At 47.8% G+C, this 21,577-nt stretch overlaps 1 protein-coding gene across 4 annotated transcripts in view; it reads right to left on the minus strand.

Moving 5' to 3' along the window:
• SEH1L (SEH1 like nucleoporin) overlaps positions 1 to 21,577 on the minus strand; it is a 109,731-nt gene that overhangs the window by 51,009 nt on the left and 37,145 nt on the right. For all 4 annotated transcript variants that reach the window (XM_029590943.1, XM_029590945.1, XM_029590946.1 and 1 more), the window contains exons 4-5: positions 19,590 to 19,801; positions 2,716 to 2,814 (exon numbers count right to left, since the gene is read on the minus strand). In XM_029590943.1, coding sequence (XP_029446803.1) covers positions 2,716 to 2,814; positions 19,590 to 19,801 — 311 coding nt within the window. The remainder of the gene's footprint in view (positions 1 to 2,715; positions 2,815 to 19,589; positions 19,802 to 21,577) is intronic.

Raw genomic sequence — 21,577 nt, forward strand, 5'->3', positions numbered from 1 at the left:
AAGTACAGACAAAAAGAATAAGTACAGACCACCTTCCATCAAGATGAGAAACGCTTCCATCTAAATCAGTACACTCTTCTGGTGGACTATTTCCTGGCTGAAATCACAATATCCTCAACCTCTTTAGACAACAACAAGGAAACTACTGAGCACTCAACATCCATGCAGTCAAGTTGAGACAAGGGAGGTTCGAATGAGAAATGACCCTCCTCCTACATTACTAATACTAGATTAGTTCCTAGAGAAATCAGAGGGCAGACAGACAATCTGATGGAAATAGGAGAACCACACATGCCTGGGCCATGCTGGGATGGTGAGGACAAGGCATGCCCGGTCCTTGCATTGGCAGAGCATCCCACTGCAGCAGAAAAGCATCTGGAATGGATCTGAATTTTCTTTCAAGTCAAACAAATTCTCTAGGCTTTCCTGTTTTCTGATGCCCACAAGTTGATTAAGTCAATCCCACGAGACTGTGCGTGCATGGGAGCTCCCAAGCATGTCCAGTAATTAAAAAAAGAAAAACCCACACAAAAAACAAACAAAACAAAAAGCTTTACTGGGCTAGAGACATGGATCTGATAAACAATGTTGGAAGACTTCACCCACCTGCCATGGCTAATTCAACCCTACTTGTCTACTGAGAAATGTATGCTAACCTGATGGTTCAGGCACTTGATACTGTAACAAACATTAGCAAGAGCCACATAAGAACATAAGAAAATGCCATACTGGGTCAGACCAAGGGTCCATCAAGCCCAGCATCCTGTTTCCAACAGTGGCCAATCCAGGCCATAAGAACCTGGCAAGTACCCAAAAACTAAGTCTATTCCATGTTACCATTGCTAATGGCAGTGGCTATTCTTTAAGTGAACTTAATAGCAGGTAATGGATTTCTCCTCCAAGAACTTATCCAATCCTTTTTTAAACTGCACTAACCACATCCTCTGGCAACAAACGCTTTCCACTATTTTTCCTGGCACTGAAGTCAGGCTAACTGGTCTGTAGTTTCCCGGATCGCCCCTGGAGCCCTTTTTAAATATTGGGGTTACATTTGCTATCCTCCAGTCTTCAGGTACAATGGATGATTTTAATGATAGGTTACAAATTTTTACTAATAGGTCTGAAATTTCATTTTTTAGTTCCTTCAGAACTCTGGGGGGTATACCATCCGGTCCAGGTGATTTACTACTCTTCAGTTTGTCAATCAACTCTGGTGTGTATACCACAAAGAAGTCTTTACAATATATCTGAATCATGGGGTTTAGCATACTCAACAATATGTTCCAAATTAGGATGTTTAATAGAAATAAAAAAAAAATAGTGTTTGCTTTCACCAAAAGTTAATCCTGTTACGCTTGGGCTCCGGTCAGGAGTCGTGAACACCACCCAGCAGGGTGGCTCCAGGTGGAGAGAGACAGGAAGATAGAAACAGTGTCTGGTTCCAGGCTGGGTCAGGGCAGGCAGCAAGTAGCAGTGTCTGGGTTCAGGCTGGGTCAGGGCAGGCGGCAAGTAGCAGTGTCTGGGTTCAGGCTGGGTCAGGGCAGGCGGCAAGTAGCAGTGTCTGGGTTCAGGCTGGGTCAGGGCAGGCGGCAAGTAGCAGTGTCTGGGTTCAGGCTGGGTCAGGGCAGGCGGCAAGTAGCAGTGTCTGGGTTCAGGCTGGGTCAGGGCAAGGCAGGTCAGAAGGCCCGTAGGCCACACACAGTAAGCAAGGCAAGGCAGAGAAGGCCCGTAGGCCACACACACACAGAAGACCCGTAGGCCACACACCTTAAGCAGGGCAAGGCAGGTCAGAAGGCCCGTAGGCCACACACACACACACAGAAGGCCCGTAGGCCACACACCGAAAGCAGAGCAGGCAGGTCAGAAGGCCCGTAGGCCACACATACACACGGAAGGCCCGTAGGCCACACACCGTAGTCAGGGCAAGGCAGGTCAGAAGGCCCGTAGGCCACACACACACACACACAGAAGGCCCGTAGGCCACACACCGTAAGCAGAGCAGGCAGGTCAGAAGGCCCGTAGGCCACACATACACAGAAGGCCCGTAGGCTACACACCGTAAGCAGAGCAGGCAGGTCAGAAGGCCCGTAGGCCAGGTAAGAAAAGCGAGGAAGAAGGCCCGAAGGCCGCGCAAGGCAAGGAAAGGCCCGAAGGCCGCGCAGGGCAAGGCAAGGAAAGGCCCGAAGGCCTCGCAAGGCTAGAGCAGGGAGCCCAGGTGAGCTCGATGCCGAAGCACCGAGGGAACTGTCAGGCAGGGTTATAAGGGCCAACCCAGAACATAGAGTGGACAGGGGAGATGGCCTGGGCCTGTCAGGAGAGCCAGCACTAGAGGGACCCCTGGTGGTGAGGCGGTTGCACTGCAGCCAAAACTGTAACAAATCCCTTTTACAAACACTGTACCAGCATGACATTATGATTCTAACTAATGAAAATCCAGAGTTCAGAAGTTCTACATAGAAACAACCTTTACTGCCCCAAGCTGTGGCTCTAAGGTTTTACACCGAGCCACTTAGAAAGAAGTCATTTTGCTTCAGAACTTAATGATGCTGCTTTGTCTTTTCTTTCAAACTGGGAAACAATATACAGGAAAGAAATATTTTCAGTTTAAAAAGCATAGAAAAGCACTCTACACAGCCATGGAAAATACTGCACCATGCAGAAGTCACAGCCATTGACAGCAAAATGTATAAGACTTATTTCACCTCTACTACCTACCTGGTATTTTCATTGTATTCATATATCTGAACTTTTCCCATTATATTTGGGTTGCTGTCGTCACTTCCTACGGCTATCATTGGAGAATGAGCTCGGGAGCTAGAATTCAAATCGGTACTGTTAAAAATGCCTTTTCAGTACAGCTGCACACAGAAACTGAGTTGAAAAAGTTTTCAACAATTACAATCAACTAAACTACAGACAGCTAAAAGTCATTTTGTGAAGTCCGGTAACAGAATGACAAGTTAAAATACAAAACAAAGTCTTGTTTTGGTTTTCTTTACCATTTTGCTTTGACAATTAGAGTGCAATTTTCTAAGCCATTTATGTGTTTAAACAGCAATTTACCCTTGTACATCAGCTGTTTATGCACTATGGTCCACATTTTCAACTCTACATGTTTATTTTTCCACAAAAATTCTGCCCACACCAAAAGCAAATGCAAATGCACACATGCACTTTCACTCTGAAAATTGGTGCAAACCCACTAGTTACAAGTAGCCATGGACTTTGTGTCAAGGTGGACAGCTGGAAAATGGCCCCCAGGGAGATCTTGAAGGTCTAATTTTAAAGAGACAAGCAATATCCTGGAAAGTCAGAATATCTGATTCTTCATAGTTAATATGATCACAATTAAGTACATTTTAGACGCAGAATTTTTTGCCAAGTTTTGCAGTAATTTTAAGTTAATCCTTCCATAGGTTGCTGTAGTTCAAAGGACAAGAATACGAAACCTTTGATTCCTTTTGTTTTGGGGGGGGTTGTTTGCTTATTTTCTGACACTGGCCAGGAATGTGTTTATTTTTGGAATCTTGCCTCCATTTTTCCAGACTTTCCTCCCCAGGATGACTGCCCCCCCCCAGGCTAGCTCTTAGTACTGCGTAGGTCAGCAGTTGTCTCTACAGCAGCACTCGGCCCTCTACCTCTCGCTCCCACAGGGGCCTGAATTTACCACTGCTACACCACCACCACATCTTTCTGGCCCCACTAGACAGTGCTATCACTAAGATACATGTTACATTTATTCTCTTTATTAACCTAAACCACAGTTACAAATTCCAATCATGTTTACAGAAATGTTGAGTCTATCTTAAGCTTTATAAATATTAAAACCGAAGTGCGGTTTTCTATTACTGATCCACAGCAATTGGCTGAAGGACTCCTAGACACAGCCAGACAGCATAGGCTGAAGGTGCCAAGAGGTGTGCAGAATGGGTATCAATAGCAGGTGTGCCCTCAACTTTTAGTTCCACACCTGACCTGACAGAACTTTTCAGATGACAACACACAGATTCTACAAATGATTAACAATTTTATATTACAGTTCTAAACACAAAAGGGATAATTCTGTTAAAAAAAAAAAAAAAAAAGCCAAAAGGATAAAATAGTTAAAAACCTTTGCCCAGCCGAAAAGCAAAAATGATAATATATTATAATACCCAGATAATTCATCTTTCACAAGCACACTAGCGATATTGTCTTTCCATAGCAGTAATTAATTTTCCAAAATAAAGAAAACCTGTTCTTAAAAAAAAAAAAAAAATCCCACCATCATGAAATAAAAAGATTTCATTTTTCATGTGTGCAGAAAGCCACTACATAATTACTGAACATATCCAATTGCAACTCAAATTATCAAAATCAAGAAAAATCTGTAGTCTGAAAAAAATACCAGCCTACACTTACCTAAGGCTAAAAAACTGGGTCTATTAGATGGGTGCTATTAGTTGAATAATTGGCCACTTTCACACCCATATCTGTATTTTAAATTTGTAAGCTGGTTCATTTTTGTTTCATCTGTTTTAATACTATAAAAGTTAAATAAAATCACTGCTGAATGCAAGCAACTGAGTATGCACCACACTGAGCTGCAAGGGCAGACAGAAAACATGTACCTGCCACATCTCCTGTGCTGTTAATGTGTAAAGGATGAGTTAAAATAATGCACCAGGTCACTGCTGTGTTTGGGGCATTGTGGACCCTTGGTCGCAATGGAGATGACTCCGCCCACGGGGAGAAGCCACATGGGGAACCACAGCGACCAAGGGTCCACAATGCCTCAAACACAACAGATTGCTAACTCCATGGACTTGGCTCAGCTCGCAGCCCTGCAGGCCATCCCTGGTCTAGCCCAGCGGTCATGGAACAATAAATGTCTTTGGAGAGCCTAGCTACTGCCTTAAATCAGTTACATGCTCAACTGAACTCTTCAGCTCCTTCTGGGAAAGAATTGCTGTCACCAGTGCTAACCCTTAAGACCACTGTACCTTTATCCATACCTACCCGCTTTACGGGTGAAGCCAAGATGTGCAGAGGGTTTGTTAATCAATGCAGCATGCATTTTTCATTACAGCCTACCCTCTTTCCCACTGAAGCTTCAAAGATCACCTACATCCTGTCGTTCCTAGAAGGACGAGCCCTGGCCTGGGCTTCACACTTATGGGAACGAGAAGATTCTATCCTGAACTACCTACCAGGATTTCTAAACCTCAGTGAGATTAGCAGCCCCCCCCCCCCCCCCCCCCAGTGTGCACGTCTGAACCCATAACACCATCTCTCGCTATATACTATATACACATCAAAAAAATCAAACCAAAGGGAAAACAAAAGCACAAATGATTATAAAAATTTTTTTTACAAAGATCTTTTGTTAATAACTCATTTGGAAACAAAACATAAGGTAATGTATACGTAAAAGTTAAATGTACATACATCTTGCAATAGCAGAACTAAAATCAAGAGCAAACTAGAGCTAAACACAAAAGAAAATCCCTACTCACTGAAATACACACACATATATATACACACACACACACACACACACACACACACAGAGCAAAAAAACAGGAACTTCTCTTATATCATACATCAGGATATACTTGTATATTTGGATGGTTCCCTTGTGGGCACTCTGAGTTTGAAAGTCAACATTGTCAGGGCAATGGGATACAACAGCAATTTTTGGATCTGTTTTCATGCAGTAAGACAAACACGGTTTGCTTCCAGTTGATTTATAATCGGAAAAATACTTATTAATCCTGGAACTGTGTTAACTGGTAAATAGGCTTACTATAAAGAGAGGCTGCTCCCAAAAAAACAATAGGACCAACGGCATGCAACTCTGGCATCAAACCAGGTACCAATGGGCACAACAACACTGGTGCTATTGGTAACAGAGGAAGTCAGCTTAAATCCAAACAATGGGCCTGAGGCAGGAAGAGTTGGGTTTTACAGCTGAAAGAGATTCCGGAGGACAGACTGGCCAAAACTGCTGTTGCGTCGGCCGTCCTTGTCCAGACAATAGTGCTAGGCGAAGGTGTGGATTTCATCCACGTGGACTGCTCGCAAGTGAGCCACCAAAGCCGCCATGGCTCTGACAGAATGAGCCTTGACATGACCTCCAAGCTGCATTCCCCATCTGCGCATAGCAGAAGGAAATACAATCCACTAGCCAGTTGGACAGGGTCTGCTTGGCGACAGCAACTCCCAATCTGCTCCTGTCAAAAGAGATGAAGAGTTGCATGGACTGCCTATGGCCTGCTGTCCGCTCCAGGTAGAAGGCTAAGGCTCTCTTGCAATATAAACTGTGCAGGGCCAGTTTGCCCTGGTGCGAATGAGGCTTGAGAAAAAAGGTGGGCAGGACTATTGACTGGTTCAGAATGAAGTCCGTCACCACCTTTGGCAGGAACTTAGGGTGTGTGTGCAGAACCACCCTATCGTGAAAGAACTTCGTGTAAGGTGGATACGATACCAAGGTTTGAAGTTCACTGATCCTGTGCGTCAAGGTAGCCGCCACCAAGAAGATGACCTTCCAGGTCAAGTAATTCAGGTCACAGGAGCGCAAAAGCTCAAAAGGAGCCTTCAAAAGCTGGGCCAAGACCACAATGAGGTCTCAGTACATAGCGGGGTGGGGGGGGGGGGCATTAGGGGAGGCTTCAGCTGAAGCAGACCCCACATAAAGCATCCCATGATAGATTGTACCAAGATGGGTGAACTATCCACCCCTTGGTGATAGGTCCCGATGGCACCAAGATGTACCATGACGGAGTTGGTCTTTAGTCCAGTCTCAGGAGCAATCTAACAGCTTTGGTGTGGAGCAAGAGAAGGGATCCAATCAGAGGTGCTCACGCCAAATGGAGAACTTCCTCTACTTCAGGCCATAAGACTTCCTAGTGGAAGGCTTTCTGGACTCCACCAGAATCCGAGACACATCCTCAGAGAGGTCCAGGGGCTATAAAATCACCCTCTCAACATCCAAGCCGTTAGGGACAAGGCCTGAAGGTTGGGATGGTGCAGTCTGCCCTGATCCTGCATGATAATGTCTGGGGACATCCCCAGACTGATCGGATCCCAAATGGAGAGATCCTGCAGCAGTGGGAACCAATAAGGAGCAATGAGAATCATGGTTCCTTGGTCCTGTTGGAGGTTCAGGAGAGTCTTGGACACTATTGGAAGCAAAGGATACGCATACAGGAGGCCCATGCCCCAATGGTGGGCGAAGGCGTCCAATGCCGGCTTACCGTTCTCCCTGACCAAGCAGCAGAACTGATCTACCTTCCTGTCGCAGGAGGAAGTGAAGAGATCCATGTCCAGGGTTCCCCAAAGATGGAAGATCCAATTCACAACCTCCTGCTTCAGGGACAATTCGTGGGGGCAGAATGAACGACTCAGGCCGTCCACCATTACATTCTCCATTCCTGGCAGGTACATGGCTCATAGCAGGGTGCCCTGGGACAGAGCCCACGACCATATCTGGACAACCTCCTGGTAGAAGAGGAATGATCTTGTGCTTCCCTGTTTGTTTAGGTACCACATTACCACCTGGTTGTCGGTCCAAATGAGGACCACTTTGTTGGCCAGGTGATCCTGAAACGTCCAAAGCGCATATCAGATCACCCAGGACTCCAGGACGTTTATCTGCAACTGTGCTTGATGCAGAAACCATCGACCCTGGGTATGGAGACCTCCCACATGGGCCCCCCAGCACAGGTGGGAAGTGTCTGTGTTGAACACAACTTGAGCAGGTGAAACCTAAAAGGGTACCCCTATCTCTAAGTTGGATAGGGTCTCCCACCACGACAAGGAGACCCAGAGCAGTTGAGTAACACTGATGTGCACCAGCAGGTCCTGGATGGCCTGGCGCCACCGAGACTGCAGCGCCCATTGTGCTCTGCGCATGTGTAGATGAGCAAAGGGACTGATATGGACTGTCACAGCCATGTGCCCCAACAAGCACAGCATATGGTGAGCTGAAACCTGGCGACTCAGACTGCTCCTGCTAGGGACACTAAAGTGAGCACTCGCTCCCAGGGCAGAAACACCTGAGCTTGAGACGTGTTGAACCTGGCCCCAATAAAGTCCAGTTGTGGCGATTGAGACCAACTGAGACTTTGGTTTCTAATACCTGAATGGTGGAGTGCAGGGACCGAAGTGTTACCTCCTGGGTGGCACTCTTGATGAGCCAATCGTCCAGGTAGTGGAAGACCTGCACCCACAGCTTCCTCAGCTAGGCCCCCAGCACCGCTAGGCACTTTGTAAAGACATGGGGTGCAGATGCCAGACCAAAGGGCAGCACCCTGTACTGAAAGTTTTTCTCACCCACCACAAACCAAAGGTATTGCCTGTAGGCACAGGAAATTTTAATATGGGTATAGGTGTCTTTTAGATTGAGGGAGCAAAGCCTGTTCCCCCTCTGCAGGAGAAGAATCAAGGCGCCCAGGGAGACATCTTGAACTTTTCCTATTTCAGGAATTTGTTTAGGGTCCTCAAGTCCAGAGGCCTCCTGTTCTCTTTGGAAACAGGAAATACCTGGAGTAGAAGCCGCTCACTCGTTGCCCTGATGGAACGGGTTCGACTGCTCTGGCCATTACAAGGGTGGAGAGCTCCATCAAGAGTATTTCTTGATTTGCCGACACGCCCCAAGAGGGGCATGGGGCAAAGTCTGATGGTACACCCTGGAAATTCAACCTGTAACCGCGAACAATGGACAGGACCCACTAGTCCGAGGTGATGGCTGGCCAATGGTCCACAAAGAACCACAGCTGGCCCCTGATCGGAAGGTCCGTCGTCGGAGGTACGGGTGGCTGGCTTACACTCCCCTCTCAGCCAGTCAAAACCCTGTGGCAGGGCTTTGCCGAGGAGCCGTCTGAGGCCCAGGGACACATGGCTGCCTAGGGCGAGTCCTGGGGCCAACCCATTGAGGCCTCACCCTGACTGCCAGGGGGTAATACTTCCTCAGACAGTAAAATGGGCATCTGGACCCAGTCTTGAGAACTTCTTGTCAGATGACTGCTGGTCCGAGGTACTGGCTGAAAGATGCTGGAGGGTCTAATGATGATCCTTCAGCTGTGCCACTGCCTCTAATTTTATCCCTGAAGAGATTCTCTCCACTACATGGCAAGTCCGTGAGGTGTTCCTGAACCGCTGGACAGAGGTCAAAGGCTCTGAGCCAGGCCATGCGGTGGGCACCAATGCCCGCTGCAGCCACTCTCGCCACAGTCTCAAAAACTTTGTATGTGGACCAGACCTCATGTTTGTTGCACTCCAAGCCCTGCTGGACCTCTTTCAGGAAGTTGTCCTGCAGCTGCTGAGGTAGGCGCTTGCCCAGATCCTGGACCTGCTTCCATGTACAACTGGTAGCAGACAATACAAGCAGCTAGCATGGAGCCCTGGAAGATTTTCCTCCCCAGGGCATCCGGAGCTCTGAGCTCTCGGCCCAAAGGAACCAAGGTGTGGGTACGAGAAGGCTTTGCTTTCCGTAGGTTAGACTCCACCACCATGGAGAGGTGTGGAAGCTGATACCATTCAAACCCCGTGGTAGGCTGAACCAGATACACCGCATCGGTCTTCCTGTTCACGAGGAGTACCAAAATGGGGTGTTCTCAGGGCTGAACAAACAATTCCTTCAATAAGTCATGGACTGGGCTGCCACCACAAACTGGAGGATCTACAGCATCTTGTGCCTGAAGTCCACCTCAGTCAGGAGCTGGAAGGAGACAGATTCCTGCACGGCCCGCACAAAGCCCACAAACGTCAAGTCCTCGGGAGGGGATTTATGCCTCTCTTCTGGAGGAGATGGCTCGGAGAGCAGGTCCTTGGAGGCATCATCTCCCCACGGGTCATATAGGATGTCCTCATCACTGAGAGTGCCCGGGGAGCTCTTGGCATGGAGCACCAAGAGCCCCAAAGACAACAAAGGGCACTGCGGGCATTGGAGGCACAAAAGGCTTCGATGGACCCGACAGGGGCTCGGGCAATGCCGGCTGTGGGGGATTGGCCTTGGAAGGGGTGTCACTGACCCTCCCTCATCTGAAGAATCGGCGATGGGAATGGTCTTCGTCTGAGGCAGCACAGGTGCCCCCCAGGGCATCAAAGGCACCCGGGGCACTGGCGGCGGTTACATTGGTAGGACACAGAGGAGCATGTCCAAGCACTCCAGCAACAGTGGTTCAATGCCTTGTAGGGCTCGGGCTACTACCGACCATACTCTGTGTTCTAACTCCTTCTCAAAAACTGCCGAAGACAGGACAATCTAAAGAGGAGGCGGCACTACATGGTCTCCCTCGAATCCCCAAGGGAGACCGATGTCTGGCACTGGAATCGGTGGGAACCACCTCGGGCCCTATGGAGGGTGATGCCTCCTTGGCCCAGGGCCACTTCAGGGGCAGCTCGGCCGGTGCTGGTGCCTTCCTGAGCTTGGTCTCATGCAAAGATAGACTGGTGATGGTGCTTCCCAGACTTCCCATGGTGCTCAGCCCAGTCTTTCCCCAGCACAGAGGGAGATTGTGACGATCCAGAGCTGGAATGAGGAGAAAAGGGATGTAGGTCGGTCACCAGCACCCAATTCGACCTGGAGACCTGGCGGTGGAGAAGACAGCACAGGCCCAGTAGCTACCGGGTCTTCTTTCTTCAGAAGCGTCGACGACCTGAAGCTGAGATCAAGGAACCGGATTTTCTGGGGCTGAACAGCTTCTCTATTTTATCTGAGCACTAGCGGCGACCCTTGGGGGTCATCTGGGCACAGAACACGCACCCTTTCATGTTGTGTAGGGTGTATTTGATGCCTACTGTAATCCTGTTGTAGATAATGCTCTAATAGCCCTGGACAATTGTTCCCAGGTTTTTGCGCTATCCTTTTTCCTCCTCTTTTCTCTGAGCTCTTCTTTCCTCGCTGCCCCGTTTCCCTCTCCCTGTTCATTGTATTTTCCTCAGTTTTTATGTAAACCGCTATGATGTTTATTCGAATAACGGCATAGAAAATCTTTAAATAAATAAATAAATTGTGTGATGCCCCAGGCACAAGACAGACCTCATGGAGATCTGTAATGGACATAGTCCGAGGGCACTGGGAGCATCGGCGAAAGCCTGTTTGACGCCATATCAAAAAACAACAGATGAGCTGTCAATGTTTGGCGGCCACCAAGAGATGGCTCCATTGGGAATCAACCACAACTAATGTAAAACTCACCGCCAACGCCCTCTAAATAAGGCCAGAAAGTCGATGAGGGACTTGGCACAGGAAAAATCTGAGAAAAACCTTAAACATGGCAGTTTTCCAAGAAAAACAGTGTGAGCTCTACATCCACGAGACGATAACTCCGCGGAAAAGAAGAGACTGAAGAGGAACCCCATGTGGACATGTGGTTAGTGGCATGCTCAATGTGCCAAAACAAAAGTTTTCCGTGCCAGCCTTCATCTGATGATATCACCCATATGTGAGGACTACCATCCTGCTTGTCCTAGAGAAATATATGTATCCTGGATTTGTGGTTTGGTGTTAAAGTCTCTCACCAACCAATAAGCTTTTGAACAGACTGCAAAGCAACCAGGCAACCACATTATTTCTCTTTAAGCTGCTGAAAGGGGCAAACACAAACACAGAGAGCCAGACAGACACATTCTAAGTTGGCTTAATTATATGTCCTCAAAACCCCCACAATCATGAGTCTTAAATATGTTCACTTACCTGAAAGTTAAGAAGCCTCCTCTGGGCAGGTAGAAGCAAGCACTCCAATTTTAATGTTATGTGCAGCTGTGATGGAGAACGCCTCACAGTCTAGCACAAACCAAATGAAAACAAAGAAAACAGCCAGAGGCATGGGGAAAACCATGATGCCAGTTTGTGAAAGGGAGAAGCATGTAACAAGAAGCCACCACCGTACAGTTGTAGAAACAAGAACCAGAAGATTATTGGGAGTTGTAGTTTCAAAAAGCAAGAAATAGGGAGCTGATAGAGAGGTAGCACCCAGAGGTTTGAATCTGAAGCCAATCAAGAAAAAGATACTCACAATGGAGGAACGGCTGACTGGGAAAGCCAAATGTGATTAAGGTGTTACTTAGAGTGTGCAGGATCTTTCTTAAAACTAGAGAAAAATGCCAGTTAATCAGCACCTGTGATCAGCAAGAGTGTGCCGCAGCCAGACAAGCAAAGGCTTGTCAGAGGGAAACCGTGCTAGATAGATTTACCACTCCAGGTGGGCACAGTCTTATGAAAAATCTTAAGAGCCTTTATCCTGAGGCTTGCACAGAGAGACAGAAGAGAACATGGAAGGACACCTGGGTGCAGCCTGGGTATGTGCCTGCCTGTGTTGAGGTGCCTTCTGTATATGTTTAGAATATACCTTGGTGCCTCAAGGCATTGTTTGCTGACAGTGAGGGGGTCAAGTTAGAACACAAGAACATAAGTTGATGTCTTTGGGCAATACGGAGGAGTTTGGAGCAGGGCATAGGCCTCATCCCCGGTGGCTTTAGGGGAAACAGTCACACAGCTGGACACCTGCTGACACTATTAGCACTAACCAAATAGCATGTCACCTGTTCTCAGTTGGTAGTTGCCACTGGTTGCTAAACTAAACAGCAGATTAGTTTCAAAGTAAATGGCACTAGACTTAGCTTGTACCCTCCAGAAGAGGCTTTTAACCTTTAAATTTGCACACTTACAACATAACATCATGGGGATTATTTACTCTCCACTGGCAAACAGCATAAAGCACCAGTGCTGACATATGTTTAATTATCAGTGTCCTCTGCCGTGAAAAACCATAAATCAGGCAGTTCCTTTTTTAAAGGGTCAGGGTACAAGCTTAAATCAGTGAAGTGGGGCTTTGAACTAAAGGGGAACAGATTCAGAGAAGCCAAAAGCAAAGCTCTAAAATGGGGGAAAACTGAGCATTTGGTCAGGCAGTGTTTTAATAAAACTGGCAGAAATGCTCATTCACCTGGGAGATCAGCACTGAAAAACCTCCTCAGGTTGCAGACCTCCATGCAAGAAGGGTGCTATTTAACTTGTCTGTAAACAGGCCTTGGGTGTTTCAATTTCTTTGGCATCTTTGTGCCTCCACAGCTTGTGAATGTGAAGGCACAAGATGTGGAGGCACAAAGATGCCAAAGAAATTGAAAGTGAACCTTAGTTCTACTCTTTTCTTTCCAACAGAAAGAAAAGAGTAGAACTAAGGGTCACTTCATTAAGTCAGCAAGTAGCCCATTTAAGACTAATCGGAGAAAATTCTTTTACACCCAACGCACAATAAAGCTCTGGAATTTGTTGCCAGAGGATGTGGTTAGTGCAGTTAGTGTAGTTGGGTTTAAAAAAAGTTTGGATAAGTTCTTGGAGGAGAAGTCCATTAACAGCTATTAATCAAGTTTACTTAGGGAATGGCCTCTGCTATTACTGATATCGGTGGCATGGGATCTTCTTGGTGTTTGGATACTTGCCAGGTTCTTGTGGCCTGGATTGGCCACTGTTGGAAACAGGATGCTGGGCTTAATGGACCCTTGGTCTGACCCAGCATGGCATGTTCTTATGTTCTTATCTGGTGAAAGCTGCACCAGTCAGTCTTGAAGGAGAATGGGCTCTGCTCAACCACCTCATTACTGATGGACTGGCTTAGCTGAAGTATGCCAAACTGAACAACTGACTGCTCATAAGAAATAGGAAAATTATGTTCTTACCTGATAATTTTCGTTCCTGTAGTACCAAGGATCAGTCCAGACTGCTGGGTTATGCCTCCCGTCCAGCAGATGGAGTCAGAGAGAAACTGAAAAGGCACCACTCATATACCCTGGTGCGCCCCCTGCGATCCTTCAGTATAATCCATAACAAAGCAGTATGAATTTAGGAACAATGGCATGGCAACTCTCTGTGACTAGATCAAGATAAATATGAACATGTGGAAAACGAGGAAACCAGGCAAAAGCCATGAAACATAACCATATGAAAAATAGAACAAGTGCTCGGAAAAAACAATGGAATCTGAAAAGGAAACACGACAGACGCGGGACTCTGCACTGACATGGGCGGGCGTCTGGACTGATCCTTGGTACTACAGGAACGAAAATTATCAGGTAAGAACATAATTTTCCTTTCCCTGTACGTACCAGAATCAGTCCAGACTGCTGGGAAGTACCCAAGCTGCCCTAAACGGGGTGGGATCCTGACAGTCCCGCACGAAGCACACCACTGCCAAACGAGTCTACCGGCGGAGCGCGGACGTCCAATCGGTAATGTCTAGCAAAAGTGTGCAACGACTTCCAAGTAGCCGCCCGGCAAATTTCCTGAGAGGAAATAAAACCACTCTCAGCCCAAGACGCCGCTTGGGAACGCAGAGAATGAGCCTTAAGACCGTCCGGAACAGCGCGACCTTGAGAAATGTAAGTAGAAACAATCGCCTCCTTCAACCAGCGGGCTATAGTAGCCTTGGAAGCTTTATTGCCTTTCTTTGGACCATTCCACAAGACAAAAAGATGATCAGACAACCGAAAAGGGTTGGTAATGTCCAGGTACCGTAAGAGTGTCCTTCGAACATCCAACCTGCGAAGCTCCGGGTGCCGAGACACCTCAGCACCATCCACCGCAAAGGCCGGTAGGTCCACAGTCTGGTTGACGTGAAAGGCGGAAACTACCTTAGGCAAAAAGGAAGGAACGGTACGCAGAGAAACCCCCGAGTCAGAAATACGGAGAAAAGGTTCTCTACAGGATAACGCCTGAAGTTCAGAGATTCTGCGAGCAGAACAAATAGCGACGAGAAAAACTGTTTTGAGAGTGAGATCTTTGAGAGTAGCCCTTCGTAGCGGTTCAAACGGAGAAGTACATAGACCCCAGAGAACCAAATTTAAACTCCAAGAAGGACAGATAGGGCGTACCGGAGGTCGCAAATGTTTAACTCCTTTTAAAAATCGTGCAACGTCCGGGTGCATGGCAATGGAAAGTCCGTCAAGTTTACCGCGGTAACAGCCTAAGGCTGCCACCTGCACACGAAGAGAATTATAGGACAAACCTTTCTTTAGACCTTCATGCAAAAAAGCCAGAATATGAGAGACCGTAGCCTGCCGTGACGACACTTTCAAACCCTGGCACCAAGAGTCAAAAACTTTCCATACCCTGACATAAGCAACCGAGGTAGAGGGCTTCCGAGCCTGTAGAAGAGTAGTAATGACAGACTCAGAATATCCCCTCTTTCTCAATTGCCGCCTCTCATAAGCCAAGCCGCTAGACAAAAGCGATCGGCCTGGTCGAAAAATACTGGACCCTGCCGTAGGAGACGAGGCAGATGACCGAGACGCAAGGGGCCGTCCACCGCTAGGTTGTTGAGGTCGGCGAACCATGGCCTCCTTGGCCACTCCGGAGCTACCAGAACGACGGGTCCTGCGTGGGATTCGATCCGACGCAATATTTTTCCCACCAATGGCCACGGTGGAAACACGTACAGAAGAACTTGCGCGGGCCAGGGAAGAACTAGCGCGTCCACGCCTTCCGACCCGTGTTCCCTTCTGCGACTGAAGAAGTGAACCGCCTTGGCATTCGAACGAGTCGCCATGAGGTCCAACCGGGGGGTCCCCCACCGGTGACAGATGAGTCTGAGTGCCTCGGGAGATAGTTCCCACTCTCCCGGATCTAATCGCTGCCGGCTGAGATAGTCTGCTTGAATGTTGTCGACTCCGGCGATGTGCGACGCAGCAATCCGAGACAGGTGCTCCTCTGCCCAATCCATCAGTTGGCTGGCTTCGGTTCCTACCGGAAGACTCCTTGTACCGCCTTGCCGATTTATATACGCCACCGTGGTTGCATTGTCGGACAAAACCCGAACCGCTCTGTTCCGAATCAAAGGCAGGAAGTGCTGTAACGCTAGGCGAACCGCCCTGGTTTCCAAACGATTGATAGACCACTTGGCCTGAGAAAGCGTCCAACGTCCCTGAGCGGATTGAGACTGACAGACTGCTCCCCACCCCGTCAGACTGGCATCGGTCGTGACAATGATCCATTGGGGTGGTTCCAAATCGATGCCTTGGAGCAAGTGGACCGGATCCAACCACCATTGCAGACTGGTCCTTGCTGGGTGTAGGAGTGGCAAAGATATCTGAAACTCCTCTGATTTGGGATCCCAACGCGACAGAAGCGCCCTCTGTAGCGGCCGCATATGCGCAAAAGACCACGGAACCAAATCCAGGGTGGACGCCATATAACCAAGAACCTGTAAATAATCCCATACCACTGGCAAGGGAAGGGCTAGGAGACGACGAACGTGCGCCCTCAGACGCTCCATCCTTGCCTGCGGCAGGAAAACTTTTCCCACTCTTGTATCGAACGAGGCGCCCAGAAATTCCAAACTCTGGGAGGGAATCAGTTGGCTCTTGGGATAATTGACTACCCAACCCAAGGAGTGTAGTCGGTGGAGTACTGTCTGAATTGCGACCTCGCAGAGACGACGCGATTTTGCCCGAATGAGCCAGTCGTCCAAATACGGGTGGACCAATACTCCGTCCCTCCGGAGGCTCGCTGCCACCACCACCATTACCTTGGTGAATACTCTCGGAGCGGTCGCCAGTCCGAACGGAAGGGCACAGAACTGGAAATGAGATCCCAGGACCATAAAGCGGAGAAATCGTTGATGGAACTCTTGTATTCCTATGTGCAAGTAAGCCTCTGTGAGATCTAAGGAAGCCAAATACTCTCCTTTGTGGACCGCAGCGATGACTGAGCGCAGGGTTTCCATCCGAAACCGCGGAATGCGCAATGCCTTGTTGACCCGCTTGAGATCCAGAATAGGGCGGAATGTGCCCTCCTTTTTGGGAACGATGAAATAGATGGAATAACGGCCTGTGCGTTGTTCGGCGGGCGGTACTGGCACTATGGCTCCCATCGCCTGCAACCGCTGCAGGGTTTGAGCAATCCGCTGTTGTTTTACCAGAGAACCGCTGGGAGAGATAAGGAACAAATCGCGCAGGGGCCGTGCAAAATCTAAGGCGTATCCGTGAGTTATAATGTCGAGGACCCATTGGTCGGTGGTAATTGCAGCCCATTCCTCCCGAAAGTAAGAGAGTCGTCCTCCGACCTCCGGGACGGAGGAATGGACCTGCGTCCCTTCATTGAGCCGCCTTAGAGGTGGCGAAGGTATGAGATGCCCCTGCGCGGGCTGGCCTTCTACCACGAAAGGAAGGAGTCCATGCTTGGGAACGCGTAGACGGCTGTCTTGAAGCGTAAGAGGAACCCCTCCCCGATCGAAAACGGCGCTGCCCGCGAAATCGCCCGCGAAAGTTACCCGAAGTACGAAAAAATCTTGGCTTGTCCTCTGGCAACTTGAACACCTTATTCTCCCCCAAAGATCGAATAAGGTCTTCTAACTCGGTGCCAAATAATAGTTTGCCCAGAAAAGGAAAGGAACAGAGTTGGGCCTTGGAGGAAGAGTCTGCTGCCCAGTGACGCAGCCAGAGTAACCGCCGTGCGGACACTGCTGAAGACATAGACCGTGCCGAAGTGCGGAGGAGATCATAGAAGGCATCCGCGGCGTAGGCCACCGCGGATTCTATGCGGTTTGCTTGCTCAGCTTCCCCCGGAGGCAGATCCTGAGATGTCAACATCTGTTGTACCCAGCGAAGGGTAGCCCTTTGTACCATACAACTGCAAACGGCCGCCCGTACTCCCAATGCTGAAACCTCAAAGATTCGCTTAAGCAACATCTCCAACTTCCGATCTTGAAGATCCTTAAGGGCCGTACCCCCAGTTACGGGGATGGTGGTATGTTTTGCCATGGCAGTGACCGCCGAATCCACCTTTGGCACCCTAAGGAGCTCCAAAGAATCAGCAGGGAGTGGGTAAAGCTTACCCAGAGCGCGGCTGACTCAGAGTAGCCTCCGGATTATCCCATTCCTTGGATACAAGCTGAAACAGTTTATTGTGAAAAGGAAAAGCATGTGAGGGTGTGCAAGCCCGTCTAACTCAAAATCCCCTGGCTGGGAATTCGTTTCAATCTGGGGTACCGGAATTCTTAGTTCTTGAAGAACATGAATGATCAAGGGATTTAATTCTTCTTTATGAAATAACCGAAGAATGAGAGGATCGTCCCCTTCAACTGGGTCAGCTGGGTCCGTACCCCCCACCTCCGTACCAGAATCCGGAACGGGTGGGTCCGGTGAAATAGGGTCCGGAGCTATATGCCGTAAAGGTTTAGGAGGAGGAGGAGGAGGGGGGTCTGGATTTGGATCCCCTCCCAAGTTAGTAGAAATTTTGCCACATTTATCTGGGGCAGGAGCACCCTGCTCCCATTCAGCTTTGGCCTCCATATAGGCCTTATGGAGCAAAAGAACAAATTGTGAGGTAAATGGATGAGGTCTTTTTAAAGAACCTCCCTTGGCTCCCATAGGTGGCAAATCTAGAAGCCCCGATAAACCGCGGGGTCTGTGGGGGCTAAGGTCCGGTGGGGACAGCGGTGGGAGGTCCTCTCCCTCCTCCGGCGAAACGGCATCGCAATCAGGCACTTCTAAAATGGCCGCCGAATTTTCCCTCATACCGGCAGCGAGGACTGCCGCGTTTTGCCCGACGCTGCCCGAGCCCCAAGTCGCGGTGAGGGAGAGCTCCCGGCCACGGCTGGCCCCCGCGAGGAGCCCTCACCCCCGGGAAGGCACCGGGAGCAAAGGCCCTCGCGGGAGAGCCGGCGGCCCGGCTCCCCACATGCAGCACAAACTGACCCTCTGGGCATTTTTTTTTTTTTTTTTTTTTTAAGAAGAAAAAACGGCGCGAAAAGGGGCCAGGTGACAAGCCACCCCTTCCGGAGACCACAGTGAGTAAGGCAGGCAGAGTAAAAATAAATTACCTTGTTTTTTTTTTGTTTGTTTGTTTTTTTTGAAACGTGTATAGCGCTGCTACCGGCAGCTATGAAAAACCTCACAATTCAATTATACAATGGAGCCTGCAGAGGGTGTAGCATACCCATCTGACTAACTTCTCCGAGGAATTAAACTTCTCAGGAGGCGGAGAGGGAGAGTGACCAGCCCACCGATTAATTCTCCCCTCCTCTCACTGGGCAGGGCAGAGAGAAACTCCGGGAAAAGGCTGTAGGGCAGTGCCCTGCCTTGCCTGCTACTGCTCCTATTAACAGTGTTAAACTAGGTCTGTAATTAAATTGATCCAGTCACAGGATTCCTCAGAAAATAACAGTGTTAAACTAGGCCTGTAATTAAATTGATCCAGTCACAGGATTCCTCAGAAAACGTAAGTCAAACCTGAGAGGGAAAACCCCCTCCCAATGTACAGGAGATCAGGACCGCAGGTTATGCTCTCTCATCTGCTGGAGTCAGAGATATACTGGAGGATCGCAGGGGGCGCACCAGGGTATATGAGTGGTGCCTTTTCAGTTTCTCTCTGACTCCATCTGCTGGACGGGAGGCATAACCCAGCAGTCTGGACTGATCCTGGTACGTACAGGGAACTCCAATTATATACAAGAAGCACCACTAAAGTAGAGAGGACCTGGGACAGGGCTTCTCAACGGCACAGCTATTTTAATAAATCCTTTTGCGTAATGGTGTTAATTATTTGAGCTCTTAAATGAGTCCTAGATGAAGATAGTATGGTAGCAACTGTTTTAAGCTGTACTTACCTTGAAGGATTCCAAGAAATACAGCTGCAGCTGAGCTTACATGAGATCTCATGCTGCAATGACCACTGACTGAGATTCATAACATCTGGGGCCTCATAGATCCTCACCACCCCATCTGCTGAGCAAGTAGCCAACATAAGACCCATATGTTTGGGAGCAAACTTCACATCTGTAACTGATGTCCTGCTGTCTACTAGTGTTGTCCTCTTTACCTGAGACAAAGAACAGACATTACCCAAGTCAGGAGAAAATGCATCAAATCAATTTACACTTTGTCAGACTGGTTACATTCACTATTATAATCCCATAATCATGGCACGTACTGACTAATATTTACACCACTTCAGTCCAGTCCCTATCTGAAATGCTCTTTCATCATGCAGAGGCAGCAAAAGAGTAGACAATAAGCTAGGAATGTAAGTATTAAGTGGTAAGTAAAAACTTACATTTAGTCTCCATTTAACATTTTCAGAGGGACTACTGGGAGCTGGGGCCCTGCTCAAGCTGATCCACAGCTGACTTGAAGGTTTCTGTGTCCTAGCGTACTGCATGGCTCCCCACACTGGGGCAGGCTGGGCTACAACTGGCCAACCCAAAGAATGTGTTCAGATATGATGAACCCTCCACCCACACCAGCTGTAGGCAGCTCAAATCCAGCTATCATTTAAATGGTTAAAAGCATAAAATTTGCCATACTGGGTCAGACCAAAGGTCTATCAAGTCCACTATCTTCTTTCCAACAGTGGCAAATCCAAGTCACAAGAACCAAGCAGAATCCCAAAAGGTTACTAGATTCCATGCTCCTTATCCCATGGAGAAGCAGGGAACATCCCCAAGTCCATCTTAAATGATTTATGGACTTTTCTTCCTGAAACTTCCAAACTTTTTTTAAACCCAGCTACACTAACAACTTTTACCACATTCTCCAGCAATGAATTCCAGAGCTTAATTTACACTGAGTAAAAAAAATATTTTCTCTTATTTGTTTTAAATGTATTATCTAGTAACTTCACTGTGTATTCTCTAGTCTTTGTACTTTTTGAAAGAGTAAAAAACTGATTTCCGTTTACCCATTCCATTCATTTTATAGAACTCTATCATATCTCCCCCTCACCCGTCACTTTTGCAAGCTGAAAAGTCCTAACCTCTTTAGCATTTCCTCACAGAGAAATTGTTCCACCACTTATCATTGTGGTCATCCTTTTCTGTACTTTTTTAAATTCTGCTCTATCTTTTTTGAGATGAGGTGACCAAAACTGCATACAGTACTCAAGGTGCAACTGCACTTTAGCACAATACAGAGGCATTACAATATTCTCTATTTTATTCTCTGCTCCTATCCTAATATAATACTATAAATTATTTGCTTTCTTAGTTACCACCATACACCAAGCAGAGGATTTCAAAATAGTAGCCACGATTATGACTATGTCCTTTTCCTGGGTGGTGACTCCTAATGTGGAACCTTGCATGGTGAAGCTATAATTTGGGTTACTCTTCCCTATGTATATCGCTTTGCACTTATCCACATTAAATTTCATCGGCCATTTGGATGCCCAATCTCCCAGTCTTGCAAGGTCCTCTTGCAATTTCTCACAACCCTCTTGTGATCTAACAACTTTGAATAATTTTGTATCATCAGCAAATTTGATGAACTCCCTCATTCCCATTTCTAGAGCTTTAATAAATATGTTAAACAGCAGTGGGCGCATTATAGATCTCTAGGGCATTCCACTATTCAATGTTGAGAAAACTGACCATTTAGCTCTACTCTTTGAGGCTAACATTCAAACAAATACATATGACGTCCTATATGCACATACATGGCTGCGAGCAGATCTACTCAAGTATTTTGTAACTTGTGTGTTTTATAAAATACATGAATCTCTACCCCGGAACATACGCATATATAGGCTTTCAATGTACCAAAACCTTGTATATCAATGCACGACTTTTCCCACCTATTTTAAAACTATATGCATGGACAT

Source organism: Rhinatrema bivittatum, chromosome 2 (assembly GCF_901001135.1).
Source record: "Rhinatrema bivittatum chromosome 2, aRhiBiv1.1, whole genome shotgun sequence".
NCBI classification, from domain to species: domain Eukaryota; kingdom Metazoa; phylum Chordata; class Amphibia; order Gymnophiona; family Rhinatrematidae; genus Rhinatrema; species Rhinatrema bivittatum.